This window comes from Anser anser (assembly GCF_964211835.1).
Source record: "Anser anser genome assembly, chromosome: 2".
In the NCBI taxonomy this organism is placed as follows: domain Eukaryota; kingdom Metazoa; phylum Chordata; class Aves; order Anseriformes; family Anatidae; genus Anser; species Anser anser.
The window spans coordinates 141,515,642-141,538,855 of record NC_139721.1 but is presented as its reverse complement, the minus strand read 5'-3'; the positions used below and the strand labels follow the sequence as shown (position 1 = coordinate 141,538,855).

The window sequence follows — 23,214 nt, the reverse complement described above, 5'->3', positions numbered from 1 at the left end:
ATAATTGCTATTCTTGCAGTTATCTAGATGAACTTCACAATTTGACTCTCTCTGAGCGATGTTACTCCTGTGTACAGGCTAGAATAGGTGGGTAACTGCTTCACGTAGTGTGTGGGTTTCATACTATAATATTTATTCCAGAATTATGCTTAGATAAGACTCAATATCCTGTAAAATAACATAGTTTGTTGGGTTTTTTTTTTGGTTAACATGCAAACTGTAAAACTGCTCAGGCAAAATGAACAACTTCTTCCAGGAGAAAACCGCTTTGCTTTTGACTGTTCATAATACAAGTTCCTTCATCCATCAGAAGCTTTATTTACTTGTAATGGAATGATATTCCTTTTTTTTCTTTCTTTCTTTTTAATGACAAAAATATTCTCTAATTGATCTCTCAGAAGCAATTTCATTTAGATGACTGTGTATGACTGAAGTCTGCCAGGGCTTTGTCACTTCTTGAGAGCAAGAAGAACTACTTACTGATCTCATTAAGATGTATCAACGGCTTTATGCTTCTTCTGAATGCTTTAGATAAGTGCAAAGATCATATTTGACTGTGGGAAAGAATGAATCTGATATCTTCAAAGTTCTGCAAAATCGTAAAGACTTCTGAAACTAATGCTACTTCTATGTGCTCAGCTGAAAATCAGGCCTCCTTGACTGGAATCTTATTTTAAAATCAATAATATTTCCTGGTATATTTGCTACAAAAATAGTATGGTAAAATGTATTGTGCATGTTCAACCCATAATTAATTCATTTGAAGTCTATATGAGATCAAGTTTGAAGAGTCTCAATTTTAGACAGACAGGAGATGTAACAATCTGTGTTATAACTTCAGCAATATTTTCTTGAATTTCTGTGGTTAATTTTATCAGATGTCAATAAATACATACAAGCTTATTTTGGTGTCTTTTCAGATCATTAATAAGACATAGGTCTATCTTTAGGTGTAAGTTCTCAAGTCAGCTCACTCACCATAACTTTCAGACACTATTCAGGATATTTAAATCTTCATTTACCGCAAATTATATAGTTTTAAAAAAATGCTGCAAACTTAATTATTGCAATGACTCACTATATTTCAGATCCCAAAAATGCTAGAGATGTCATTTTGAAGTAATAATTATATTTAAATCAGTCAGAAAGTCTCCTACATAGTTAGAAAACCATAAAATAAAACAGCTCTTCAATAGCCTTATATACATAGTTTTGAAGAGATATTTTGAGTTGTTGCACATTTCCAGAACATTAGGCTTCCACAGAATGCTGAGATACTAAATATTCCCACTGAATTATTTAAAAATTGGGGAAAAAATCGCTTGTGACTTCTAGAGTGTGTGTTTTCTCTTCTCCCCACCCCAGGCTATGATGATAATTTATCTAGATTGCAGGATCAATCAAAATCCTTTAATTACCCATAGGAATTGAAAATATGGGAGCATCAGCTCAGCTTGCCATGTTGGTTAATATAGTAATCATGGTCATAAAAGAGAATCCAGAACATTCAGGTAAGAAAGTACCAGTGGTCTCTAACAGGTAAAGATATATGTATTTTGAAATTAATACTCCTTTATAACCAGGCCTCTCATTTGCTACATAAAAATTGCTTGCTTAAAACCTTTGATAGAAACTATAGATTTGACAGTGGTGCCCCAAAAGGGAACCCTGTATGAGCCCTGCACTCAGCCGTGCCCTGAACCATCCAGGGCATAGCTTCACTGCCAAGCTGCTCTGAGCAAGATGTTGTGCAGCAGACTGGGGAATCAAGTCTTGCACATCTGCAATCTTGATAAGCACTCCCCTCAGTGGTAAATAAAAGATGCTGCAGCTTTTCAGGGCAGCAGCACCTTGGGGAAGCCACTCACGGTCTGCACATCAGTGCCAGTTTTCTAAGCCGGCCCAGAGCCACCTTGCTCCCATCTGCAAGCCAATGCCTCGTGACCAGGTTAATCTGTGTTAATCAGTAAGAAGGCTGCCACATGAACCATGCCTTCACTGCTCTTGCATCTGAAGGGGCTGCATACATCCATGCCTGCTCTCATTGGCAAACTCAGAGGTATAGCAGAATGACACTCGCTTTCTGTCAAGAGCCTAATCAAGAGCAGACCATGAACTTGAATGGACAGACCTTTCCTAGAAACACAGGAAAAATCATAAGATTTTAAAGCATGGGTTAAATAATTGCTTTACCCCACTACTATTTCTGATCACTTTTAATATTCACTGAGCTGCACAGGGTTTTTCCTATACCAGATCTTTAGTTCATGTTATGTAGAGACAAACTATGAAATAGACTGGCTATTGTAGATATAATTACAAAGCTCTGGCATTCTTCATCAGTAGCTGCATTTATTGCTCAAACTGGCATGAAAGCAGTTGTTTCATTTCAGGTATTTTTAAATACAAAATTCTATAAGTACTCTTTTCACTAATATGTAGAAGAGATGCAGTTCTTCATTTTCTTGGCACTTACAGTTCCCGATGAAGCCCAAACACTGGGGCAGAGAGCAATGCAGAAAACATCCATAAATTAAAATGCAGAATGAACTTCATAAAGAATACATAGTATCTGGCTTTTGAAATGAAATACAAAACTGAAGATTATTGTGCAAGGAAAGACTGATCAGAGAAATTTTCCTTTGATTAAAGCAGCAATAAAGGATAATGCATATGTATAACTACCACTGTACATGAAAAGGTGTGACTCGGGGTTATATTTCTTTAAACTCAAAATACACTCTGAATTAACCAGAATAGTCTGCCATTGGAATACTTACAAAAAGAGAGGTATATTTTCTTGAAAGATGCTTTCTTTTTAAAGTTGTCAATTGAGAAACTGTGAGTCAAGCTATGTTGGCATGAGACCGGGAATTGAGCAAGATTATGGAATGTCTTTAAATGTGAGGGAGAAAACAATAGGCACCTTCAGGGGTGTCAGATCTCTACCCTCCTATGACCATTAGAAAATCTTTTAATATTTTGCCACTCTGTAAACTATGCTACACTGCGCTAAGCTGTTCATCCTGTTGGGCATTTAATAGGCAGGTGTTATTAGAATAGAAATGGAAATTCTGGAATTGTAAGGAAAACATAAAGGACTGCTGTCAGAAATTGTTATGATACATGTGAAGTTTCAGAATATCCAAAAATATTCCAAAGGAAGGAAAAAGAAGTAAGCATGTTGAAGAAATACTAAATGCTTTTCTATTTTAAAGAAGTATTGCAATACTGTATTTTTTTTCTCTGCTAGCTTATTTATATAGCAAAATTTTGTATCAGAATGCACTGAGTGTATTTCTAGCCTGTTGTTAAGTCTCTATGTGGATTTTTTTTTTCCTGTTCCATGCAAATCACAGTAAATCACGTCACACTTATTGCACATTAAAAATTGTCTATTTGAGGATTTACAGTGGAGTCACTAGAGTTCTGTAAAATTCAAACCCAGCTTAGTTGTATGCTCATTTCTGTAAACAGATGAATGCAAAACACCTCTTCTAATCAATGAAATCCCCAAGCTACAAACGTTGAGGCCAAGAGAACAACCACTGAATATTTGCCAACTCCTGGGCTCTTCATTAAGCTTTTGGGCACTACCAGGATGCTGGTTTAAGCATAGCTTTCATCTGACCTTGTAGAGCTGTTCTTAAATTGTGATAAAAGACAAAATTACTGGCTTAATTCAAGTAGACAGCCTTGTCAATACTGTTGTGTAGAGCTGATAGGGCTCTACATGTATGTGTGTTGCTAGGGTTGGAGAAAATATCTCACAGAAGACAGGTCATATGCATACTTTCAACCAACCCCTACTGCTATTCTTCACCACTTCAGGACACTCTACAACTGCTAGTCTGTACGCCATTTCAAGAAGCTCTTGCCTACTCCTGAAACACATTCAATAAATCCAAGATGGATAAGTTCCAGGGTGATTCCCCTCCAAAGGAATGGAGATCTGCACCACACACACCATGTGTAGAACTGGGTTCTAAATGTATAATCCTGTATAAAGCTACCAACTGCAGAACTGTAGAGGATTTTACAGTGGAAAGGACCTCTGGGGGTCATTTGGTTGAACCTATTGATCAGAGCAGGGCCTCAAAGCTATATCTCCTTTCAGATACTGCTCAGGGCCTTTTCCAGCTGAGTTCTGAGAATTCCCAGGGATGGAAATTCCACACCAAGGATGGCTTTTCTGTAGTAATTTTATCTATGTTGATATACTAAGTGTGCAAACAGTCCAGTTTCATTGTTTGTGGTAGAAAAAAAAAAAAAGAAAGAAAGAAACAAAAGAAAAAGCATCTGAATCATTAGAAGGATTGGGATAAAATATTAAACTTTTGGAACTGAAATGATCCTTGTATTCAGCGTAATTTCAGTCAATTTATGAAAGTGCATAAGAATCAATGGAAAATAATTAAACGAAGACAATTCATAGAATATGCTTTTCTTCCGTGATTCTTTAACTGAATACAAATAGCTTTCAAGCAAAATCTAAGGATTTCCTTACTTTTTAACATATTTCTAGCTTCCCCATTTATTTAAAATCCCTTCCCTATTTAGCACCACTATGCCAAGTTTTTGTTTGTTAGTTAGTTTTTTTTTTTTTGTAATTAAATTTCAAACCTTCAGTAAAGTAATTGTAATGAGGACAGCTTTTAGTGGCACAATCAATTCTGTTTTAGTTTTAATCCAACTAAGAATGAACAACTTCAATGTTGTGTACTTTAAATGTATCTGCTTTGGGAAATAATCAGTTAAGAAGCCAGGCAGTCCCTTTCCCAGACATTTGTTATTTTTGCAATGCGTGGAGAGTGCACATTTCTGTTTTCCCATTTCCTGTTAAAATTTTGTTGTAAACAGATTTCATTCTAAATACATCCTAAATGTTGCTTGGTTTTGACTCTATCATTATGTCAGAGTACACAGAAAACCGTGCCTTTAACTTGCTTTCTGACAGGAGCCTTCCTACCGTCACCATCCCACACTGTAGCTCTGAAATCAGAAGCACCATCACCAGGAGAAAAGGCTGCTGTTCCCACTGCCTGATAATAAAAAGCAATTTTCTTGCAATATGGGGTACAGGAGAAATCTTTGGGGTGACAGGAGATGTGTAATCAATCCTCATCATTTTTCCACCTGCCTCTTCATGGCTGATTCATCCCCCCCATTGCCTCCATTGACCACAGAACTCATACACTCATACCTTTTCTCCTCCCTGTTCATCTTGCTTTTTACCCATCCAGCAGGTAAACCCCAAACTGGCCAGTTCTGGTAGGTGGAATTACCAGCACCTTTTCTTCAGACCAAGCATGTCCCAGGACACCAAACGTGTTTTTATTCTCCAACAGGTTGTATCGAAACAAATATCTCCCCTTTCCATAGTATCTCTGCAGAGAAAGTGCTTGCCTGTAAACTTTCACTCACTGTCTTCTTGGGTTGCAAAAGACCCCACACATTTTCTCTATATCTCTCTAGTGGAAATCTGTTCCTTGACATCACTCCAGAGGCTTCCCCACAAATCTACTTTCTGTTTTTCTCACAGAAGCCCTGGTTTCTACTTGCACCAAAGATTCCCTCCCATTGTTTACTCCATTACAATGCTCCAAAGAGCTTCTCCCACCCTGTGCACACTCGCTGCTCTCAATGAAGAAGCAATCTCTTCATCATTCTAGATGGCTCTGCCCTCTGAAGACATCAGGATCCAGTGCAAGGTGTGGAGGGAGCCTCCCTTCCCCCTGATCCCCAGTTGTGGCAAACTGGAAGCAAACACAAATATCTCTTGGGCAGCTCCCACTTAAAGCATGCTCATTCCCCCTGTTGCTTCTCCATAACCAGGAGTCTTCCTCCTCCACTGCAGTAACAAACCAACCCTTGAACTCTCTGCACTCCAGCATTTCCAACATCCCTGCCTTTCCAAGCCATTGGGACTGGCCAGCCTTGCCTGGCTCTCCCAGCTGGTCAGATCCATCCTCTTATCAACCCAGGTCTACATTTCTCACTGCATGAACTCCTCTTTTTCCCATTACTGAACATTACTTCCTCCCACCTCTGGAAGCTCTGTCCCATCATTAGCCACTTCTGGTGGACCATGGAACAGATAGCCCTACAAGTATGTTCCTGAGCATTGACTACAAAGGAGAGCTATGTCAACAAGTTCTGAAAGGAGGTGAAATTAATTTCATCTAGCTGCTCGAGCGAGCAGTCTGGATAAAAAAGACAGTATAATGCTCACATTGTGTTCATTCTACTGAAATGTGAGTAAATATTTTCTCAGAGGAACCAGAACTGCTAAGCATATTCTTAAAACATTTTAAATGCCATTATTTATCAAATATCATATTGAAAGTTGTCCCCCACAGAACGTCAGAGAAGGAAGAAGGCTGGATATGTCAGATAATGACACAGCAGAGAAGAGAGAAAATGAAACCAAACTTTTCCTGTGTCCATTTATGGTGACATCAGGGCAACTTTATGCTTATGGAGCAGTCCAAACATGCAAAATCTGCCGCTTGCCCACTGGAATCTCGCCTGAAGGCACAAATTAATTTCACAACAGTCTATCTATTCAGTACAGCACATGAACAATGTTAAACTACACTATCTTTTATTGAGGTAAACTTTCAAATGTCAGGAATAAAGAAACAGTGAGACGTTGTTTCATGGGATGACAAAGACAAATCACTACTAGAATTTAAGGACACAGTAGACTAAGAAAAATAGATGCTTATTCTGAATACAATACCTTAAGAATCCCATCCTTCCTTTCTGTTATTTTACTTTTATGATAAACTGTTCTATTTAAGAAGACACAAACTTTTACTTATAACCAACTTTTTAATGACTATTTAGTGAATCAAAGTAGAACAAAAACTTATTTACATGTATTTCATATACAAGTAAAATATTTTAATTTAAACATGATTAAAAATTGTCAAAAGATTAAAATATTTTAAAATGTCAAATTAAATAAAGATATTCTTGAGACTATGATCTTTGAGTCATTTGACTGTTTACGTTTGGCATAAAGTACAGTGAAAATGTTTAAAATATTTTTACATATAGGAACCAAGTGTTTATTTTCAAGCTTTCTGAACACAGAGGATACACTCGTATAAAATGCAGTGCTATCAGCTCAGTCCTGATGGCAGTCTGGAATGAAATTTACAGGACTGAAACAGACATTGACCAGAAAAATTCGGTTAGAAATTACAAAAGCCTTTCTAATAACAAGCTTCATTAGACTTTGAAAAAAAAAAAGTCTAAAAAGGTACAAAATCTTCACTGGTACTGGAGATTTCAAGAATAAATTGTACACAATTTTGTCAGCGGTGTATTAAGTATCCTGCCCATTCTCCCCCTTTCCCTTGAAATGCCTATTCTGTTATTTAAAGAACATATTCCTATTCACAATACACTCATACCTCTTATGATAGCTGATCTTTCAATGCTTATATAAGTCATATAAAGAGGAAAATGTGTTTATACAGATAAGACTGAAATTTTACAAAAGTCCAACAGAATAAGATTTAATAATACTTTTCTGATGAGATACTCTGAAGTATCGTATCACTCCTATATTACAAGTATGTGTTGTAGAATTAAATATCCCAGTATGAGAATGCATGCTATCTGCATTTTGGAGCTTTCTGACCTGAATTTATACAACACCGACCCAAAGAAAAATCAAGTCTGAATGAAGTTATTGAAAGGGCAAGGAGCCGAGGATAGCTTTTCCATCTTCAAGGACAACCTCCTTAAAGCTCAAGAATGGTTTCTCCCAGTATGCAAGACACAAAGTAGGCAGGGCCTGGCCCCATGGCGAATTTCTGATTGATTTGAAACTCAAAAAGGTCAAAGTGTATGGAAAGTGAAAAAGACAACAAGCTACCCAGCATGCAAAGAGGGACATGTCCTGGGCACACTGGGACAGAATGTGGAAAGCCAAAGTTCAGCTGGGGTTCAGACTAGCCAGGAATACGAAGGGTAACAAAGGATTTCTGTGGGTACCTCAGCTGCAAAAGGAAGATGCGGGCCCACAGCTGAAGAGGTCAGGAGACCTACAAGACATAGGGCTGAGGTATTCAATGCTATCAACCATTTCTCACACTTCCCAGGTCTCCGTAGTTAGCAGCAGATGTTAGGGAAGAACAGTACAACCCATGGTGCAGAAGGATTGAGTCAGAGATAAGGTTAGCTGTACCTATAGACGTCCACGGGACCTGAGGGAATGTATCTGAGGATACTGAGGGAGTTGGCCGTGGTCACTGGGAATCTGCACTCTGTCACCTCTGACAAGTCACGGTGACTGCAGGAGGCACCAGTGACTGGAAAAGTCAGATGTCACACCTTCAAAACAGGAATGATGAAGGATTTGGGAGCTATAGTGCAGTCAGCCTCTCCTCAGTCCTTGGGAAAATTATGGAACAATTCTCTTGGAAGCCATTTCCAGGAATAAAACAGACAAAAAAGGGGGAATGGAAACAGCCAGAACTCACTTAAAAAGGGCAATTTATGCCTGGCCAAACCAATTAATTCCTATGACAAAATGATTGTCTTGCAGTCCCCAGAGAAGGGAGTAAGTAGTGGATGTCATTTACCTTTATCTTAGCAGGACTACCAAAATCCTCTCTCTTAATATAGTAGGTCGACCGCAAAGTGGGTGAAAAACTGCTTGGCCCAGCAGGTCTAAAGGGTAATATATTGTCAATTATTTCAAGTCTACCCTGCACCTGTGGGGGTATAACTCCATGAAGCAGTAAGTGCTGGAACTGGATGGTGGAAAAATGAAGGGTCTAGCCACGGGCCACTGAAAGGAGTAGGGGACTTGATATATGGGTATGTGGTAACAATAAGAATCTGAAAGAGCAGAGAGAATAAGTTAAGGGGAGACCTGAGTCTTGTATTCAACGAGTTATAAGGGGGTTAGAGAAAAGATGCAGCCAAAATTTTCTCAGAGGTGTGCGGTGTTTTGCTGTGCAAAAGTGGGAAGGCAAGGGAAATTCAAATGTGGTATAAGGAAAGCAATCTTCACCAAGAGTGTGGATAAGCATGGGAGCTGACTGCATATCTGGGGCAGGGAGCTGGTCCTGCTTCAAGCAGGGATGTGCACGAAGTGAGCTGAGACGTCCCATCCGATCCATGCAATTCTGCCAGTCTGTGATCTGTCAGTGGAGATCAGTAGTGGCATTTTCAGGATTCCTACAGATCTGGATGTACTTTTTGGAGAATGTTAAGACATTTATTCTCACAATTGCCTGTGATGAGTATGGTTCTCTTCATGCCCAAAGGTGATGCAGGACCTGTACAGAGACTGGAACAGCCCGAGTGTTCCTTTACACAGTGTAGCTCCAGGGTCATAAGCATGTCCTACAGTCCTGCCAGGTAATACTGTCCGTGAGTAAATCCTGAGTGTTGCAAGATTGCTTATTCCTGCTAGTACATAAGGCAAGAAGCAACCTGTGCAAAATGAACTAGAGTTTCCATAGAAGAAAATCACTTTAACTTAAGAATTCCGATATTCCAGTGCTTTAATTCATTTCCAAATCAGTCCTTAGTATGAACCAGTAATTCATTTCCAAGTTTTTCCTGATTATTAAACTGTTGCCTGTTCATTTTCTTCAATATTGGTCACAAGACACCTTGATTCATGAGTTCCAGGGTCAGTATCACCACAGTATATAGTATTGTCAAAACTGGCTGTAATTGTTTTCTGTTCATGTCTTTTCTTATAGAAAAAATAGACTGTAAGGCCAGTTCCTGCTAGCAGTAGGAAGATCAGTATAACAATCATCACACTTAAACTATGTGAGGATGAAGCAGCAGCTTCTCTTTTTGATGCTATGAAAAACAAAACAGAACAGTTACTACAAATGAACAGAGACTGCTATTGTGTACAACATTTTCCTAAGTAAACCAGCTGGGTGAACTATAAAAGTATGGAACAATCATAACCACACTTAAAATCAACACCCAGTCTCAATGGGCAGAGCAAAATTGTGCTCAATCTGTCCTACATTCCTTTTAAAAGTAGCATTATATTGTACCCCACTTTATTCAGAAAATAACAAAAATATCAATAAGCCACCCAATTCGAAAGAAAAGTTCTTCTTTTCAACAAGTTTAAAATAAAATCATCAGTGATAGTTAGATGGGTATTTAAATGGAATTCATCTAGAGGTAATTTTACTTGTAAATAACGAATGCATATAAATGTACTGAAATTTCTTTTTAACATGCTTATAAGAAACCAACCTACCTTTATTGATGGATGAATCATGGGTTGGTTCAACTTCAATAACTTTAAAATTAAAATATGGATATATTATACATAATTTGCAAACAACCATTCAAAGACTAAATACACAGTGTATACATAATTGTTATTTTGTGTTCCTATTAGATTCTACATAATACAAATGAAAAATATATGAAAGCATTTCCCCTGAGAATTCACAATGATTTAATCAAGTATTCTTATTTAAAGTGTTTGTTATAAAAACCCCAAACTGTTGTCTCACTGTTAATTGCTTTGAGCAATTTTACTGGTAGGGGAGACAATGTTCAAAGTTTTCACACCTCCATGGTACCCATCCTTCACACAGAGAAATTCAATGTTTTATACTTGAAAAGCATTTTTACCCATGAAAGCATTTAAGCTGTATTTTTGTTTTCCTCCCTCCCTTGCTTGTGATTCAGTCAACTCCATGTAGGTCTGTCTGTCTGGGTCCTACAAAGCTTGTGAATTACTCCATTGACAACATGTGGAGATCCACAAAAAAAAAATCCCCAACATTATTTTTCTGTCCTTAACAAAAGTTACTCTTGGCTTTGATACAGATGCACATGCATCAACATCAACACATAAAAAGTACCCAGTGTATGATTAGTTTGACCAGGTATATGTTAATTGCTACTTCTAAAATAACGCAGTAAACAGAACTCAGAACTTACTTTTGGGGATTTTGCAAATAAAATTCTGGTCAACAGAGCAGTAATAGTTCCTCCAGGCTCCACTTGAGACATCCATGTCAACACAGTGTTCATCAAAAATTACTGTAGGCTCTCCTTTCTCCCAGTTGACGTATTCTACCACACTTCTGTCTGCCCATAACCATTCCCCTAAAATTAAGAGTATTAAATTTTAAGCGAATGAAGTAGGGAATCATTTCTAGTCTACCAGGCCCAATGACTTTGCATATGGAATTTATTATTGATTAATTTATCATCACAGAGGATTCAGTTTTCACTCTTTTAACAGCCAGAAATGTTCAGATGGGAATGCACGAAATGTAATGCTCATATGCTGTACACAAAATTAACTCCATTACCCTCCAGGGCTATGGTTGTTAACAAAGAAAGCAAGAAATGCCCAGGCTGCCTGAGGACTTTCAGCTGAAGTCTGTGCCCAGAACCCACCTGCTTTTTGTTTTTTTCAGAAAAGCAGAGTGCCCCCATGAGCCATGCTCTGCAGTTTAAGTATCCAGATCACTCAGAAAATTTTCTTTACTTGTGGATCCAAGATCACTGAATAATCAATTGCCTTTGCAGTCTGAATCAGATCTGTTTAATAATAACTTTTTGCTCATCTCCTGCTGAGGGCCATCAGGTAGAAATAAGTGTCATCTCTGCTCCCTCAGGTTGTGCTTTCATGGCAGGATATCCTATCAACTCACTGCCACCTGAGTGCCACCACCTCCGTCCCCCAATCAGCAGCTGCACTTTCCTTTGCCTCTGCTTTCACTGGCATGTAGCAATGTGGCAAGGTAGTGGGCCAGGTCAGGAAATAAAATCACTTATTTTTTACTGTTAGTTTTCAGTGAGAATAGATCAGCCTGGCCAACCGTGCTACAAGGTGCCTGCCATTGCTGATGGGGAGAGACAGAGACTTGGACAGACTGAGGCCTCAGCAGCCCTCTTGCTCTGGAGCTCTACTTTCAAAGCCGCCATGAAAAGCAGGCTTCAGAATTATAATTAAACAGAAAACATTATTAAATTTGTTTTTACCAACTTTATAAATGAGAAATTTTGAAATATATTTCCAAATAAATAGCTGAAATATTTTTGGATGAAAGCAAAAAGTTCCACCAAAAATTTATGAAGAAAAATATTTTAAAAATTAGATTAAGAAATATTGCTAGGCAGCTTGTGAGCTGCTATTCTCTGTTTTGTTTAGAAATAAATTTCAGTTAAATGCTGCCTCAGCTCTCAATTTTTAGTCTTTTTTTTTTTTTTTTAAGACTAACTCTGGCTAACTGTCAAGCAATTTTAGTAAGTAAGCAGTTAGTAAGCAGTTTAGTTAGTAAACAGTGCTAAGCTAGAATCTTTTACAGACTGAACTATACTCCAACTACCATAAAGATGCAAAAAATATAGGCCTTTAGCTGGCATATATTGTAAGTATTTTAGCTGAAAAGCTATTAAACACTTAACAGTTGATTTCTTGGTTTAATCATTTAATATTTAACATATTAGTATTTAATGTTAGTGTTATTTAGCATTCTCTCTGTTTATTTAGTATTTATTTTCATCTCACTATGCATTTTGAAATAATTACCATCAATATTTTTGAATAATCCTATCCAAAACCTTCTGAAGTCACTTGCAAGTGGAGACAAGTAAAGTAAAAGGAAGTTCAGTTCAGCTGGATCTTCTATGGAAACCAGAGAAGCACCTAAAATATAAATTAAATATTACATATAATTTCAGCAATATTTTCCACTATAAATTATTTACCTCAGTAAACAATCATGATATGATTCATGATAAGATTTTTCATATAGTAGAGAAGCTTGAGAGTAAATTAGCTTTAGCTTATAATTGATATACACACACATAAATCTACACTTTATCTCTTGGTTCTGGATTTTAAAAAAATAAAAAATAAAAATAGAAGTCCTTCCCAAGGTTCAGGACATGTTTACATATTTCTACTTTTTATGACCTGTCTTCAACCTGATAGGGACTGCAACAAATTGAGAGCAAGAATACAGACCCTCTACAAACAAGGTAGGAACTTCAGATGAGGAAGAAAAGACAAAATGCAGAACAGACATCAAAAGGGTCAGATAAAGCAAACAGGAAAATCAAAGTGATGACAGATTGAACAGGGAGGCATAAGGTGTAACAGAGAAGGAGTGAAAAGGCAAGCGGACACTTTCAAGCCACCTACCCTGCTAATGGTCAATCGAAAAAGGATTAAAACCTACCCACATTGGTCTCTGAGATTCTTAAATTTTTACTAGAACTAGTGGAAAGATGGAAAAATAAGCCAAAAATGAAATTTAGACTGCAACCTGTCACATTATTCTGGGCACAAACAACCTTTAAAATCTACTAATAAAAAAAGGCACTTACCCATCTGAATACACATCATGGAAGCATCAGGCCAGCTTTCTTCGGAAGTGGTGTGAACATAGTAGCAATGGCCACGGAAGGGAATCCAAGATCTACCACGCTTCGGTTCAGGACACTTTCCAGGAAGCTGTGGTGGTTCACTAGGGATTAACTCTGTTAAGGAGAGACAGATTTTTGTAGGGCTTTAAAAGATAAGAGTAACATGTACTGCTGCACCACACATCAGCCCTATCATTTTGACAGTGATTCCAGTAAAAAGAATATCCCATAGGCTCAACTAATGAAAAAAAAAAAAACAAAAAAAAAACAGGACTAATCATGGTAAACTAGTAATGTATTCTGGATGGGGCTGTTCTCCAATCTGCTCAAGAAGGCTTACTGGAATCTGACTGCAATTGTCTTCAGCCAGGCAATTTAAAACTTCAAAACTTATGAAAAAGAATTGGTCAGTATGCCAAAAGTATCTCAACACCACCACCACATGGTGATGGGTTCCCAACGTGCCACTCATTCACTGCTGAGGTGTGCTTTGCAGCATTCAGATTTCCTATGTTTTTTAAGTATTTTTTGTTCTCCTGTGAATACAGCTACCAAGCAGCACCCTTCTGAGAAATGCAAGAGTGAGGAACAATGAAAAGAGAAGGCAGAATGAGCAATACTCCACAGCAACAGAAGCATACATGGTATTGGGCATAGTTGGACTGTGTTGGTCTAGTTTATGGACTGCCAGTGGCTTGTGTCCAGCTGCTTTGTAGCAAGGTCAGAGAAGCTGTCTGTATCTGCCTTTGTACATACATTTAAAACTATGTAAAAGTAGAAACAGCAACTTATTAAGTGACCTGATTAAAGCCAAAGTAGAGCTTAAATGAGCAAAAAAATTGCAGTGAAGTCTGGTACAGAGATCATAAATTCCATACATAATTTAAAACATGTTTGATAATTAGGTATAATATTTGAGCCCCTGTGGTACTTCAGTAAAAGTACTTCAAGCAAAATTTCCCAGGATCTTATACTTTTCATGAATATAAATTCATCAGTTTGAATGCTTCCATATTTGTCTACCTCCTGGTCCTCTTTCCATCTGCACTTATTGTTTCCACAAAGTGAAGTTTCTTATCTCCCAATATTACAGAAGATAATATGAAATGTAACGTATATTATTAATGTATTTACAGTTGGGTTAAGGTTGACCAATTCTGCAACCCCTGACAAACAAGGATGCAGAAAATATCCGCTTATTGTGGCATGAAATGTTGCAGTTGACTTTATGATGTGCACATATTGACTGGCCTGGGAAATGAAATGTTAAAGTCTTTGGAAATCGTTCAAGACAGCCTGGATCTAGGTGTTCTTCCTTAACAAAAGCAATAGTTCATCACAAAGCATAAAACTTCTGTCACGATCATTGTGTATGTGCAAAACCTAAATTCAAATAAAGAGAAGAATTTAAATTCCAGCCTCCCTAATCACATTTCTCCTACTGATAACCTACCATCAGATTGTTTACAGAGAGATAAAAATGTTTCATTGCAAGATGTTGTCTTCCAAAAACCGTCCAGATCTAGATAGGCACAGGCTGTGTTTTTATTTGGCTCTCCACTGGCCCAGTTATGATACCTGCTCCTCCTTCTATCTGACCACATGTAACGGCCACGAGTCTAAAAGCAAATGACAATAAAGATTATGTCACATACATGAGTTAGGTTAAAAGAATATTAAGATTGCTTGCAGGAATGTAAAAGATAGGACAGGTCAGAATCACAGTTTCCTGCACAGAATTTATTATTCCTCTGTCATGATTATATAAAAGTCTGGTCCAAGCTTCCACTCTCTACAGTAGATAGGACAGTGATCTTACTGACATTTGTTCGCTATTCAGCCTGCATTGTTCAATTCACACCATCTGTCTTGTGCAGTAAAGGGACAAAGAGCCTCGTGGTAACAAATATGAATATGTAACAGAAAAAATTATCAATGGACTCCACATATACACAGAGATCAAGTAAAGATTGCAGAGAAACTACTCCTAGCTTTCCTCTAACACAAGCTCCTCTATATATATATTTAAAAAAAAAAAAAAAAGAAAAAAAAAGAGAGAGAGAGAGAGAGAGAAAGCAGAAGTTCCAATCGAACAAGAATACTGACTTTGTTTTTCATGTGACATACCACAGACCTCTGCCACCCATGCTAACAGGGCTTGCAATAGGTTTTTAGCTCTTGTAAGGACCAGCTACTATTTTTCTCTCTACAACATGTACTTTTTTCAATGGATTTCACGATTATTTCCAAAACATGACTAACAGCAGTCACATCCATGGCTCCTCTCACCCTGTCCTGTGAAGTCTGACCCCTTCTTCCTGCCACCTTTTAGAGGCAGGCTCCTATTCTGTTCTTTGTAACAGTTGCTTTCCTGTCCTTTTTCCTTTGAACTCCCTGGCCAAGTGTCATCCCAGCTTCCTATCTAATCCTGGTTTCCCAGTGCCTACTCTCAGTGAAGTTCAGCTATGGTTCCTCCCACATCAGGAACTGTGCCCTCCTTCTGCCCCATGTCCCACCAACCTCCGGCTAGCTCTACCTCTCTGCTCTTTATTTCCTCAAAACTCTGTTTCCACAAATATCCAGCTGCATCATCTTTTTTCATGTCTTTTTATATGCCTTTAGCAAGCACTTCCCCTTTCAGGCCTTCATGCTCTTGGCTGTTGGCAGCTTTCCCTCAGGCACTGGCAACAGCTCTGAAAACCAACCTAACGTATCCCCCCTGCCAGAGGCCTGCTCCTTCCTCTGTGCTGCAGCTTGCCGTCTCTCCTGTTGATTGGACAACAGTTCATGTTCTTGTAGTGCTAGGCTGTAAATTGAAATAATAAAGCTTAAAACAACCTCAAAAAGAAACAACTACTTTTAAGCCAAGCTGTTTCTATGGTGTTCTCCACAGAATGTCCTCAGAAATAGCTGTGCTGCCACACGTGAGTGTGTGGCCCGGCCACGGCATAGGAAGCAAAAATTCAAAGCCACTGAAGCCACTGAAGCCACTAGCTACTGCAGCTGTATCCTTGGTGGGCTTTGAAATACGGGCTGTGGAAGTTCTGACTTACAATTTGGCCAAATGCTTAGATGTTTAAAACCTCTGAAGTGGAGCAAAGCACCTTAGCAAGACTTTGATTCCTTCCAAGCAGTCATAGATCTGATTGAGAGCATTCACACTGGAGCCTGCAAGAGTGGATCCTGCCAACCTCTGAGCAAGAAACGTGGCTGATCTATGTTGATCTAGAGTAGAGGTTTGATTGTCACAAGCATTTGATGGACTTACTGTGTTGCTGTTAAGACCAATCCATACAGGCTCCCCGTGCTTTAATATTTGTAACCACAGGTAGGATTCAGCATAAGGATCCAGAATGCTGGCAAGTTCTGCATATTGGTCTCTGCAGTTCTTCTGTGCCTCTTCCCAGCTCATTTTGTAGTTGATGACTGCATAGCGGTCATCACCGTAATTGTTAAAGCCGAACATTGGGACCGTGGGTTGGGAATTTTGCAGTTTAGGGTCTGCAACAAACAAACAAACAAAAATGAAAGTCCATAGCTATATCTTGGCTAGATGTATTATCATGTTGAAAGAGGATCTATTTTATCATGGTAGTCAAGTAATTGAAGGAGGCTGCAATAACAAATTAAGATGCTTCCCAACTAACACTGCAGTGATGAAGCCATGTTTTCACATTCTGTAACAAACTTTTCTAATTCTTTTTAGAATTACTTTTTGACATAAATACCTGTATCGCTTCCAGGAACATGCCCAATAAACTCTAGACCCTCCCAAAGTGACTGTGTAAGGCATTAAAGGGAACAATCCTCCCACTTTTTCTGTGATATACTAGTATTTGGTGTATTTCTGATAAGAAAAAGAGTAAGGAAAGCAGCAGAGGGTAAAACTGGCATGCTGTGAGCAAACAAAGGGATATAACTGCTGATGATGAAATTGCCCAAGACTGTAAAAGGGAATCAAGCAGGGCAGATTTTCAAAACAAACTTGTTGCAGTGCTTTTAAATATAACAGTAGAATTCAGTTTTAAAGAATTTGCCCATATAAAGGCAAAGTACTTCACTGTTCTCTCTCTTTCTCTCCCTCCTGACTGCCAAAAATAGTAAAATACATGATATTCCATAGAGGTTTTTTTTATTATTATTATTTTTAATGTATTGGTCTGGTGCTTAAAATAGGAAAGATCAAGAGGATCAAGAGTTTTTCTCCAGAAAATAAAATGTGTGCTCATTTTGTTGAAATGGTTTCTAGTGCAAGTGACACTGTCAAATTAATTTCAATTAAAATAGCACTGAGTATGGGAAGTTAATTTTACCACCAGTTTAACTTAACCACAATAAATTATCTGTACTAGAAAGTACTGAAAGAAAACTCACCAGTGTTTTTCTGGCATATGTAGCTTTTGCTTGCTTTACATTCTTCATCCTTCCATTTCCCTGCCTGTTCAATAGGGTTCTTCATCATATAGACACAGTCATCCTACGTGAGATGAGATTAGTAAGAAAAAGATGTGGAAAAATAGGAAACATTCCTTTTCCTACTGGATATATAGACTCACCTGTCATACACAGCTGAGTAAAATTAAGGTAATCTGTATGAACTCATATTAGAAATAGTCAGAAGCAGTAATATGACAATAGCCATTTACAACTCGGCTGTAGAACAGTTTGTACTTGGATGATGGAGGGATTGCAAATCACAGCTCAGAGGCAGGAAGAAGCATCTGGGACTATCTGTAAGTACATAATCTCTGTGCTTGCAGGTGTGTGTGTGTGCATGCAGGTAGATGCACATATGCTAGATGTGGCACACAGGACATTTAAGCTCTGTTTTTATTTTCCTGGAGGTTATGCAGAAACTCTTATTGGCACTAAAGCTTGCCTAGAGAGCTAAACCCCTCATTCTGCACCAGTCTGGCACTAGAAACCAAAGATGTCACCACAGCTCAGTAGCATAGAGGTATCAAGCAGGAACAATTTTTTTGTGGGGGACAATTCCCCAACCCTTTGCACCCCAGGTTTGGTTCTTCTGCTTCCTCCTTTGCGTCCTCCAGCTTTCTGCAACAGGAAGCAGCAGCTCTCCCTCCCTCATCTCAGCATAACCTCATGCTGTCTCTGACCCCCTCAGAGACAGTAGCCCAGCAGCAAGTGAAGGAAAGTGCATGGGGAACAATTTGTGAAGGGAAATGGGCACAGCCTTCTACAGAAAGCACATGTGTGTGTGAGATGGGGAAGTCCTGAAAAGCCTAAAACCCAGCTCTAGCCCGGGTGGCAGCAAAGGTTGGACCTCGCTGAGCTGTTTCCTGTTTCAGCAAGGCTCAAAACAATTCTGTCATGAAAAAGAGAGAAACTTGGTAAAGCTAGCAAAGGAGCACAAAACTGGTGTTATCAATCAGTATTCTTCATTAGCCATTTTAAAATTATTGAAGAACACTCAGTTTTCTCTTGCAATTAAACAAAAAAGGTATAACGGTGCTGAAAGTTTCAAAGCACGCAGAAGTTTCTGTAAAACTGAGAAAATTTAATAGAAGGTATAGAGGGAGAAGAAAATAAGAAAGGAAGACCCATATTCTCCTTTTGTGGGTTGCATTCAATGCATTTATCTTACTAAGCTCAGCACCATGAAATGCAAACTGTACAGTTCATATTTTCCTCAGGTCTAAATGACATTCGCTGTATCACTAAATTATGCAGGTATTGCTATACTGTGGTTTATTTGAATCTCCTGATCAGTCATGGTAAAGTAAGGAAAACTGCTCGTTTGTCTGAGTTTTGCGCAATAATTCCAAATATCTGTTTGGATTTATACAAAATCGTGACAAAACAAAGAAGTTGAAGAAAATATCTGAAAGAAGACCTTTCACATGACTACTTTTCTTTCAGAAGCAACAAGATCATTAAAAAACTTTATAAAGGAAACTTTACAAAAAATATTATTGTCTGTACATACATTTTATTCATCTACCAAAGCTATCATGAATAAGTGATAATCATAAATTAATCTTTACCTTACTATAATAACTTCGGGAACCTTTTGCCCAATTTGTGTAGTAAACTGGGCTTCCGTCTGTCCATAAATATACGTGCTCCTGATTTATATCATTCAGTCCAACCCAGGCATCAGTTGCAGCATTTTTTAAGAGGGACATGAGGAAAGCTGAAGGAAAAAGATGAATTGCACAAAGAGGGAAACTGAATTTAACTTTCCCTAAATAGAACAGTGCCTGGAAAAAGGATGATGATTTTTTCGCTCTCTCTTTTAAATAAAGAGGTAATTTTATGATAAAAATAAAAATATGGACAAGGTTTGATTCATAGAATAGTTTTCAACATTTTTAGAGGAATTTGTGTGCCCACTCTTTTGTGTTATTGATCATCTGAAGAAGAAGGGAAAATTGTTTTAACGGTATTACAAAAATTAACATCAGTACAGTACACCTTGTCCCACAGAAAATGAGTCTACAGACTGCAGTCCATTTTCTTCTTTAGTAATTTCTTTGTTAACCAGACCCAAAGACTTGGTTTTGAAACAGACACAATGTAAATAAAACTATTTAAGAACTAAGTATGTATGTACTGAGACCTCAGCATGAAGGAAGCCCAAATGTTGTTTCCCTTAGCTCCTGCTTAGACTGACTTTCAAAGACTGTCCTTCCTCTGCTATAGAAAAAAAGGATAAAACACAAGCACTGATGGAATGAACTAAGAAGTGGTCTACACAGCCCTCAGCAGACCTGTGGCATGACATTTCCTTTCATTATACACATTATTTTTCTTGCCTTACATTCAGTATTGAAGTTTGAGGCCTCAGTAAAAAAAAAAAAAAAAAAAAAGTAATATATGCTGAACAGCAAGACAAGCAGGCTGAGGTCTAGCAGAGCAGAAGGAACAGGGGGATGTGGGAACTCCAGTACTGGGACATTTTATTATATGACAAGCCCCTAATAAAAAATCTTAATATTTGAACAGCTTAAATTCCTTTGTGGGTCTTATAGGTCCCCAAAGCTATGATTTTTAAAGTTAATCCAGACACTAATATCTACACAAACTTTTTTTCCAACATGCAATTTGTTCATTGAACATGGCTTGATATTAATGTGGCATATATTTCAGAAAATTTAGTATTTGTTTTAACCTGTTTCTCAACGATCATTTGAAGTCTCATTCAGTATCAAAAGATTTGTACATTATACCTTGTGTTTCCTTTTTTGAAATAGTAGCCAGGTTTCCTCCAAAATTAATACAATTGTTCCGTGCAGCGTGCCACGTCAGTGTATCATTTTCATCAAGGCCGAATACTTTGAAACACTGAAAAAGATAAGTGTGCCAAAGCTGTAGTTGGATGGTGTTTCAGAGTTTCCAGTGAAAGCATTTCTGTGTGTAACAAGTGAGATAAGTTAGATATTTTACACACACACACACACAAAAAATAAAAAATAAAAAAAGGGAGATTAGGTGGTTTAACAGTCCTCTGTAGCTTGCTTTAAAGCTCCATATTTTAGCATCTCCTTAAAATAAGGAATATGTCAGTCTAACAATTTCAGTAGAAATCAAGCGAAAGTGATGGTTCTTCAGCATTTCAGAGGAATGCCTAAGATCTCAAAAAGCAATGTGCAATAGGGATGAGACATTATTGAAGCTAAACATCAAGTGTCAAGCAACTCAAATGTGCTAATTAAATCATGCAATAGAAAAGTTAGTCAGGAATCTTGGGAGAAAAGGGGGACGAAAGACAGTCAAGTGCTATCTAAACATGCAGAGAGGAGCGCCCGGAAGCTCCCCTTCCAGGAGGTAAGAAAGAGAGAAACATTTAGGTTGAGTGAGCACCAAAAAAGGGAAAAATCTCTGTCTGTGACTCTTTTCCCTGGAACTGAGAGAGGGAAGGAAAGAGGAGACACCAGCCAGTTTATCTCACACAAAGGAGTTCCATCAAATTTAAATCCTGTTTTGGCTTAGCCAAAAGAGAGAGAAGAGAGAGAGGGGGGAAGGGAGGGAAGGGGGAGAAGGAGAGGGAGCCAGATAAGGCAATGTAATCAAGGATTATCTGTGCTGCTAGGTGTATTCTTAACAGTGTACACTGGTTGTTTATAGCTTTGTATTAGTGACAAAAATCTCTGGGTTTTAAATGTATATACTCTTTTTTCCTGAAATTTTGTCTTTTGAGAAGACCAAGAATGATCTTACGTAATAAATCGTGGTGAAGCTTATAACTGGTCTACTTTAACGATTATTTAGTTGCACAAAGAACCTAACAAATATGTTCAAAGGAAGGTGCTTTAGTGGTTTAAGAGCCAGTGCATGTTAGGCAAGGAACAAAATAGTGTCCAGGCAATAAATGACAGCCAGATAAACACAGTAAAGTAAATAAGAACATACAACAGCTTTGCAGTTGCTTCTCCCACACAAGGGAAACCACTCAACTCAACCATCTTTGGTAACATTATATTATAGCAAAAATAAATAAATAAAATAAAATAAAAATTTAGATGAAGATGGAGCTTTGTTCTTGTATGGCTCATGACCTCTTTCAGAACTCTTGTGATCCCAATAAAGACTATAATCTCAATATCAGAAATCTTATTTTTAGAGTCATTTATACATATTTGTACATGATCAGAACATATTTTATGATAACTAAAAACCCTGCTACAACTTAAAAACTGAACCAAAGATGTTTGCTTTGTATTTTTGTTTGTTTGTTTGTTTGTTTTAAATACAGTGTACTAACTTTTCATACTGCACCTTGTTATCAAAGAGAAGCCAGTCTTCTGGACACCCACCCTTTGGTGGTGGTGTGGTGGGAGCAGTAGTTGGGCGAACAGTTCTGTTAAGCCTTTCACAGATGAATAATTCAACACTGCCACAGTTTAGATCATTCCATGTACCTGAAAACAAATTAGAATTAAAGAAAAACAAAACAAAACAGAGACCGGGATAAAGAGTATCCTTTCCTAAAATAAATCCATCATAGGAAGTAGAACTGACTACCATATTTATATTTCTCTCCCCCAGAAATAATGAGTAATTTTTATGTACATTCTCTTTAGAAATATTCAGGTTTCCAGCAAAATTGAGAATATAAATATTATGGCTGAGAACAGAAATATTTCAATGTTTGAAAGCGATAACACTGCCAAAGGGGAGTTTTACTTTAAATGTTTAATTCACCTCTCTGAGATCTGGTGCAAATCTCTAAGACCCTGACTTAAACATTCAGCTCTCCCAAGCCTATACCACACCATGCAGACTGAATGTTGTTACAGCACACACCTGTTTGGGTATACATGACCACACAGTTTTCATCATTATTTGCAAAGTTGGGTTCATTTGGAGCCCAGGCAACATAGTTGACAGGAGTTCCATCCATCCATCTGAAAGAAGTAATTTAGGGGAATAATAATTCTTAGTTGAACAGAGTAGTATTTCTTTGTAAGGAACATACTAGAGCTTGGTATTTTGTTTCCTGTATCCTAGTTTACCAACATGCGTTGCTCTCTGGTAAAAGGAAAGCACTTTCACTTGGAATCACTAAAAAAAAATCTTTATGTCAACAACCTATTCTGTTGACCTGGAACTGGTCTCAGCTAATCAGCTGGTGGTTGCAGCCTTCTTGGCCTCTGAGCATGAATAGCTTAAAGAAAACACACCAGTGTAACACTGGACCTCACCTTCCCTGGAATACAGAAGCAGAAACGTGAGCCTAGTTTAGTAATTTCCTGGGGCCAAAAAGAGTAATATAAGGTATAATATAATATAATATTATAATATAATAATAGCAATAGTTATTATTATTACTATTATTATATAATTATTATATAATAATGA

At 37.8% G+C, this 23,214-nt stretch overlaps 1 protein-coding gene across 1 annotated transcript in view; it reads right to left on the bottom strand.

Annotated features, from left to right (window-relative positions):
* Window positions 1-6,814: 6,814 nt before the first annotated feature.
* Window positions 6,815-23,214, bottom strand: part of LOC310893461 (macrophage mannose receptor 1-like) — a 33,196-nt gene continuing 16,796 nt past the window's right edge. Inside the window, exons 19-30 of the mRNA XM_083822494.1 lie at window positions 22,660-22,760; window positions 22,132-22,274; window positions 20,583-20,697; window positions 19,398-19,546; window positions 17,767-17,869; window positions 16,661-16,893; window positions 14,846-15,011; window positions 13,354-13,506; window positions 12,554-12,670; window positions 10,951-11,118; window positions 10,256-10,297; window positions 6,815-9,837 (exon numbers count right to left, since the gene is read on the bottom strand). Of these exons, the coding sequence (XP_083678620.1) occupies window positions 9,593-9,837; window positions 10,256-10,297; window positions 10,951-11,118; window positions 12,554-12,670; window positions 13,354-13,506; window positions 14,846-15,011; window positions 16,661-16,893; window positions 17,767-17,869; window positions 19,398-19,546; window positions 20,583-20,697; window positions 22,132-22,274; window positions 22,660-22,760 (1,735 nt within the window). The 3' untranslated portion in view covers window positions 6,815-9,592. The remainder of the gene's footprint in view (window positions 9,838-10,255; window positions 10,298-10,950; window positions 11,119-12,553; window positions 12,671-13,353; window positions 13,507-14,845; window positions 15,012-16,660; window positions 16,894-17,766; window positions 17,870-19,397; window positions 19,547-20,582; window positions 20,698-22,131; window positions 22,275-22,659; window positions 22,761-23,214) is intronic.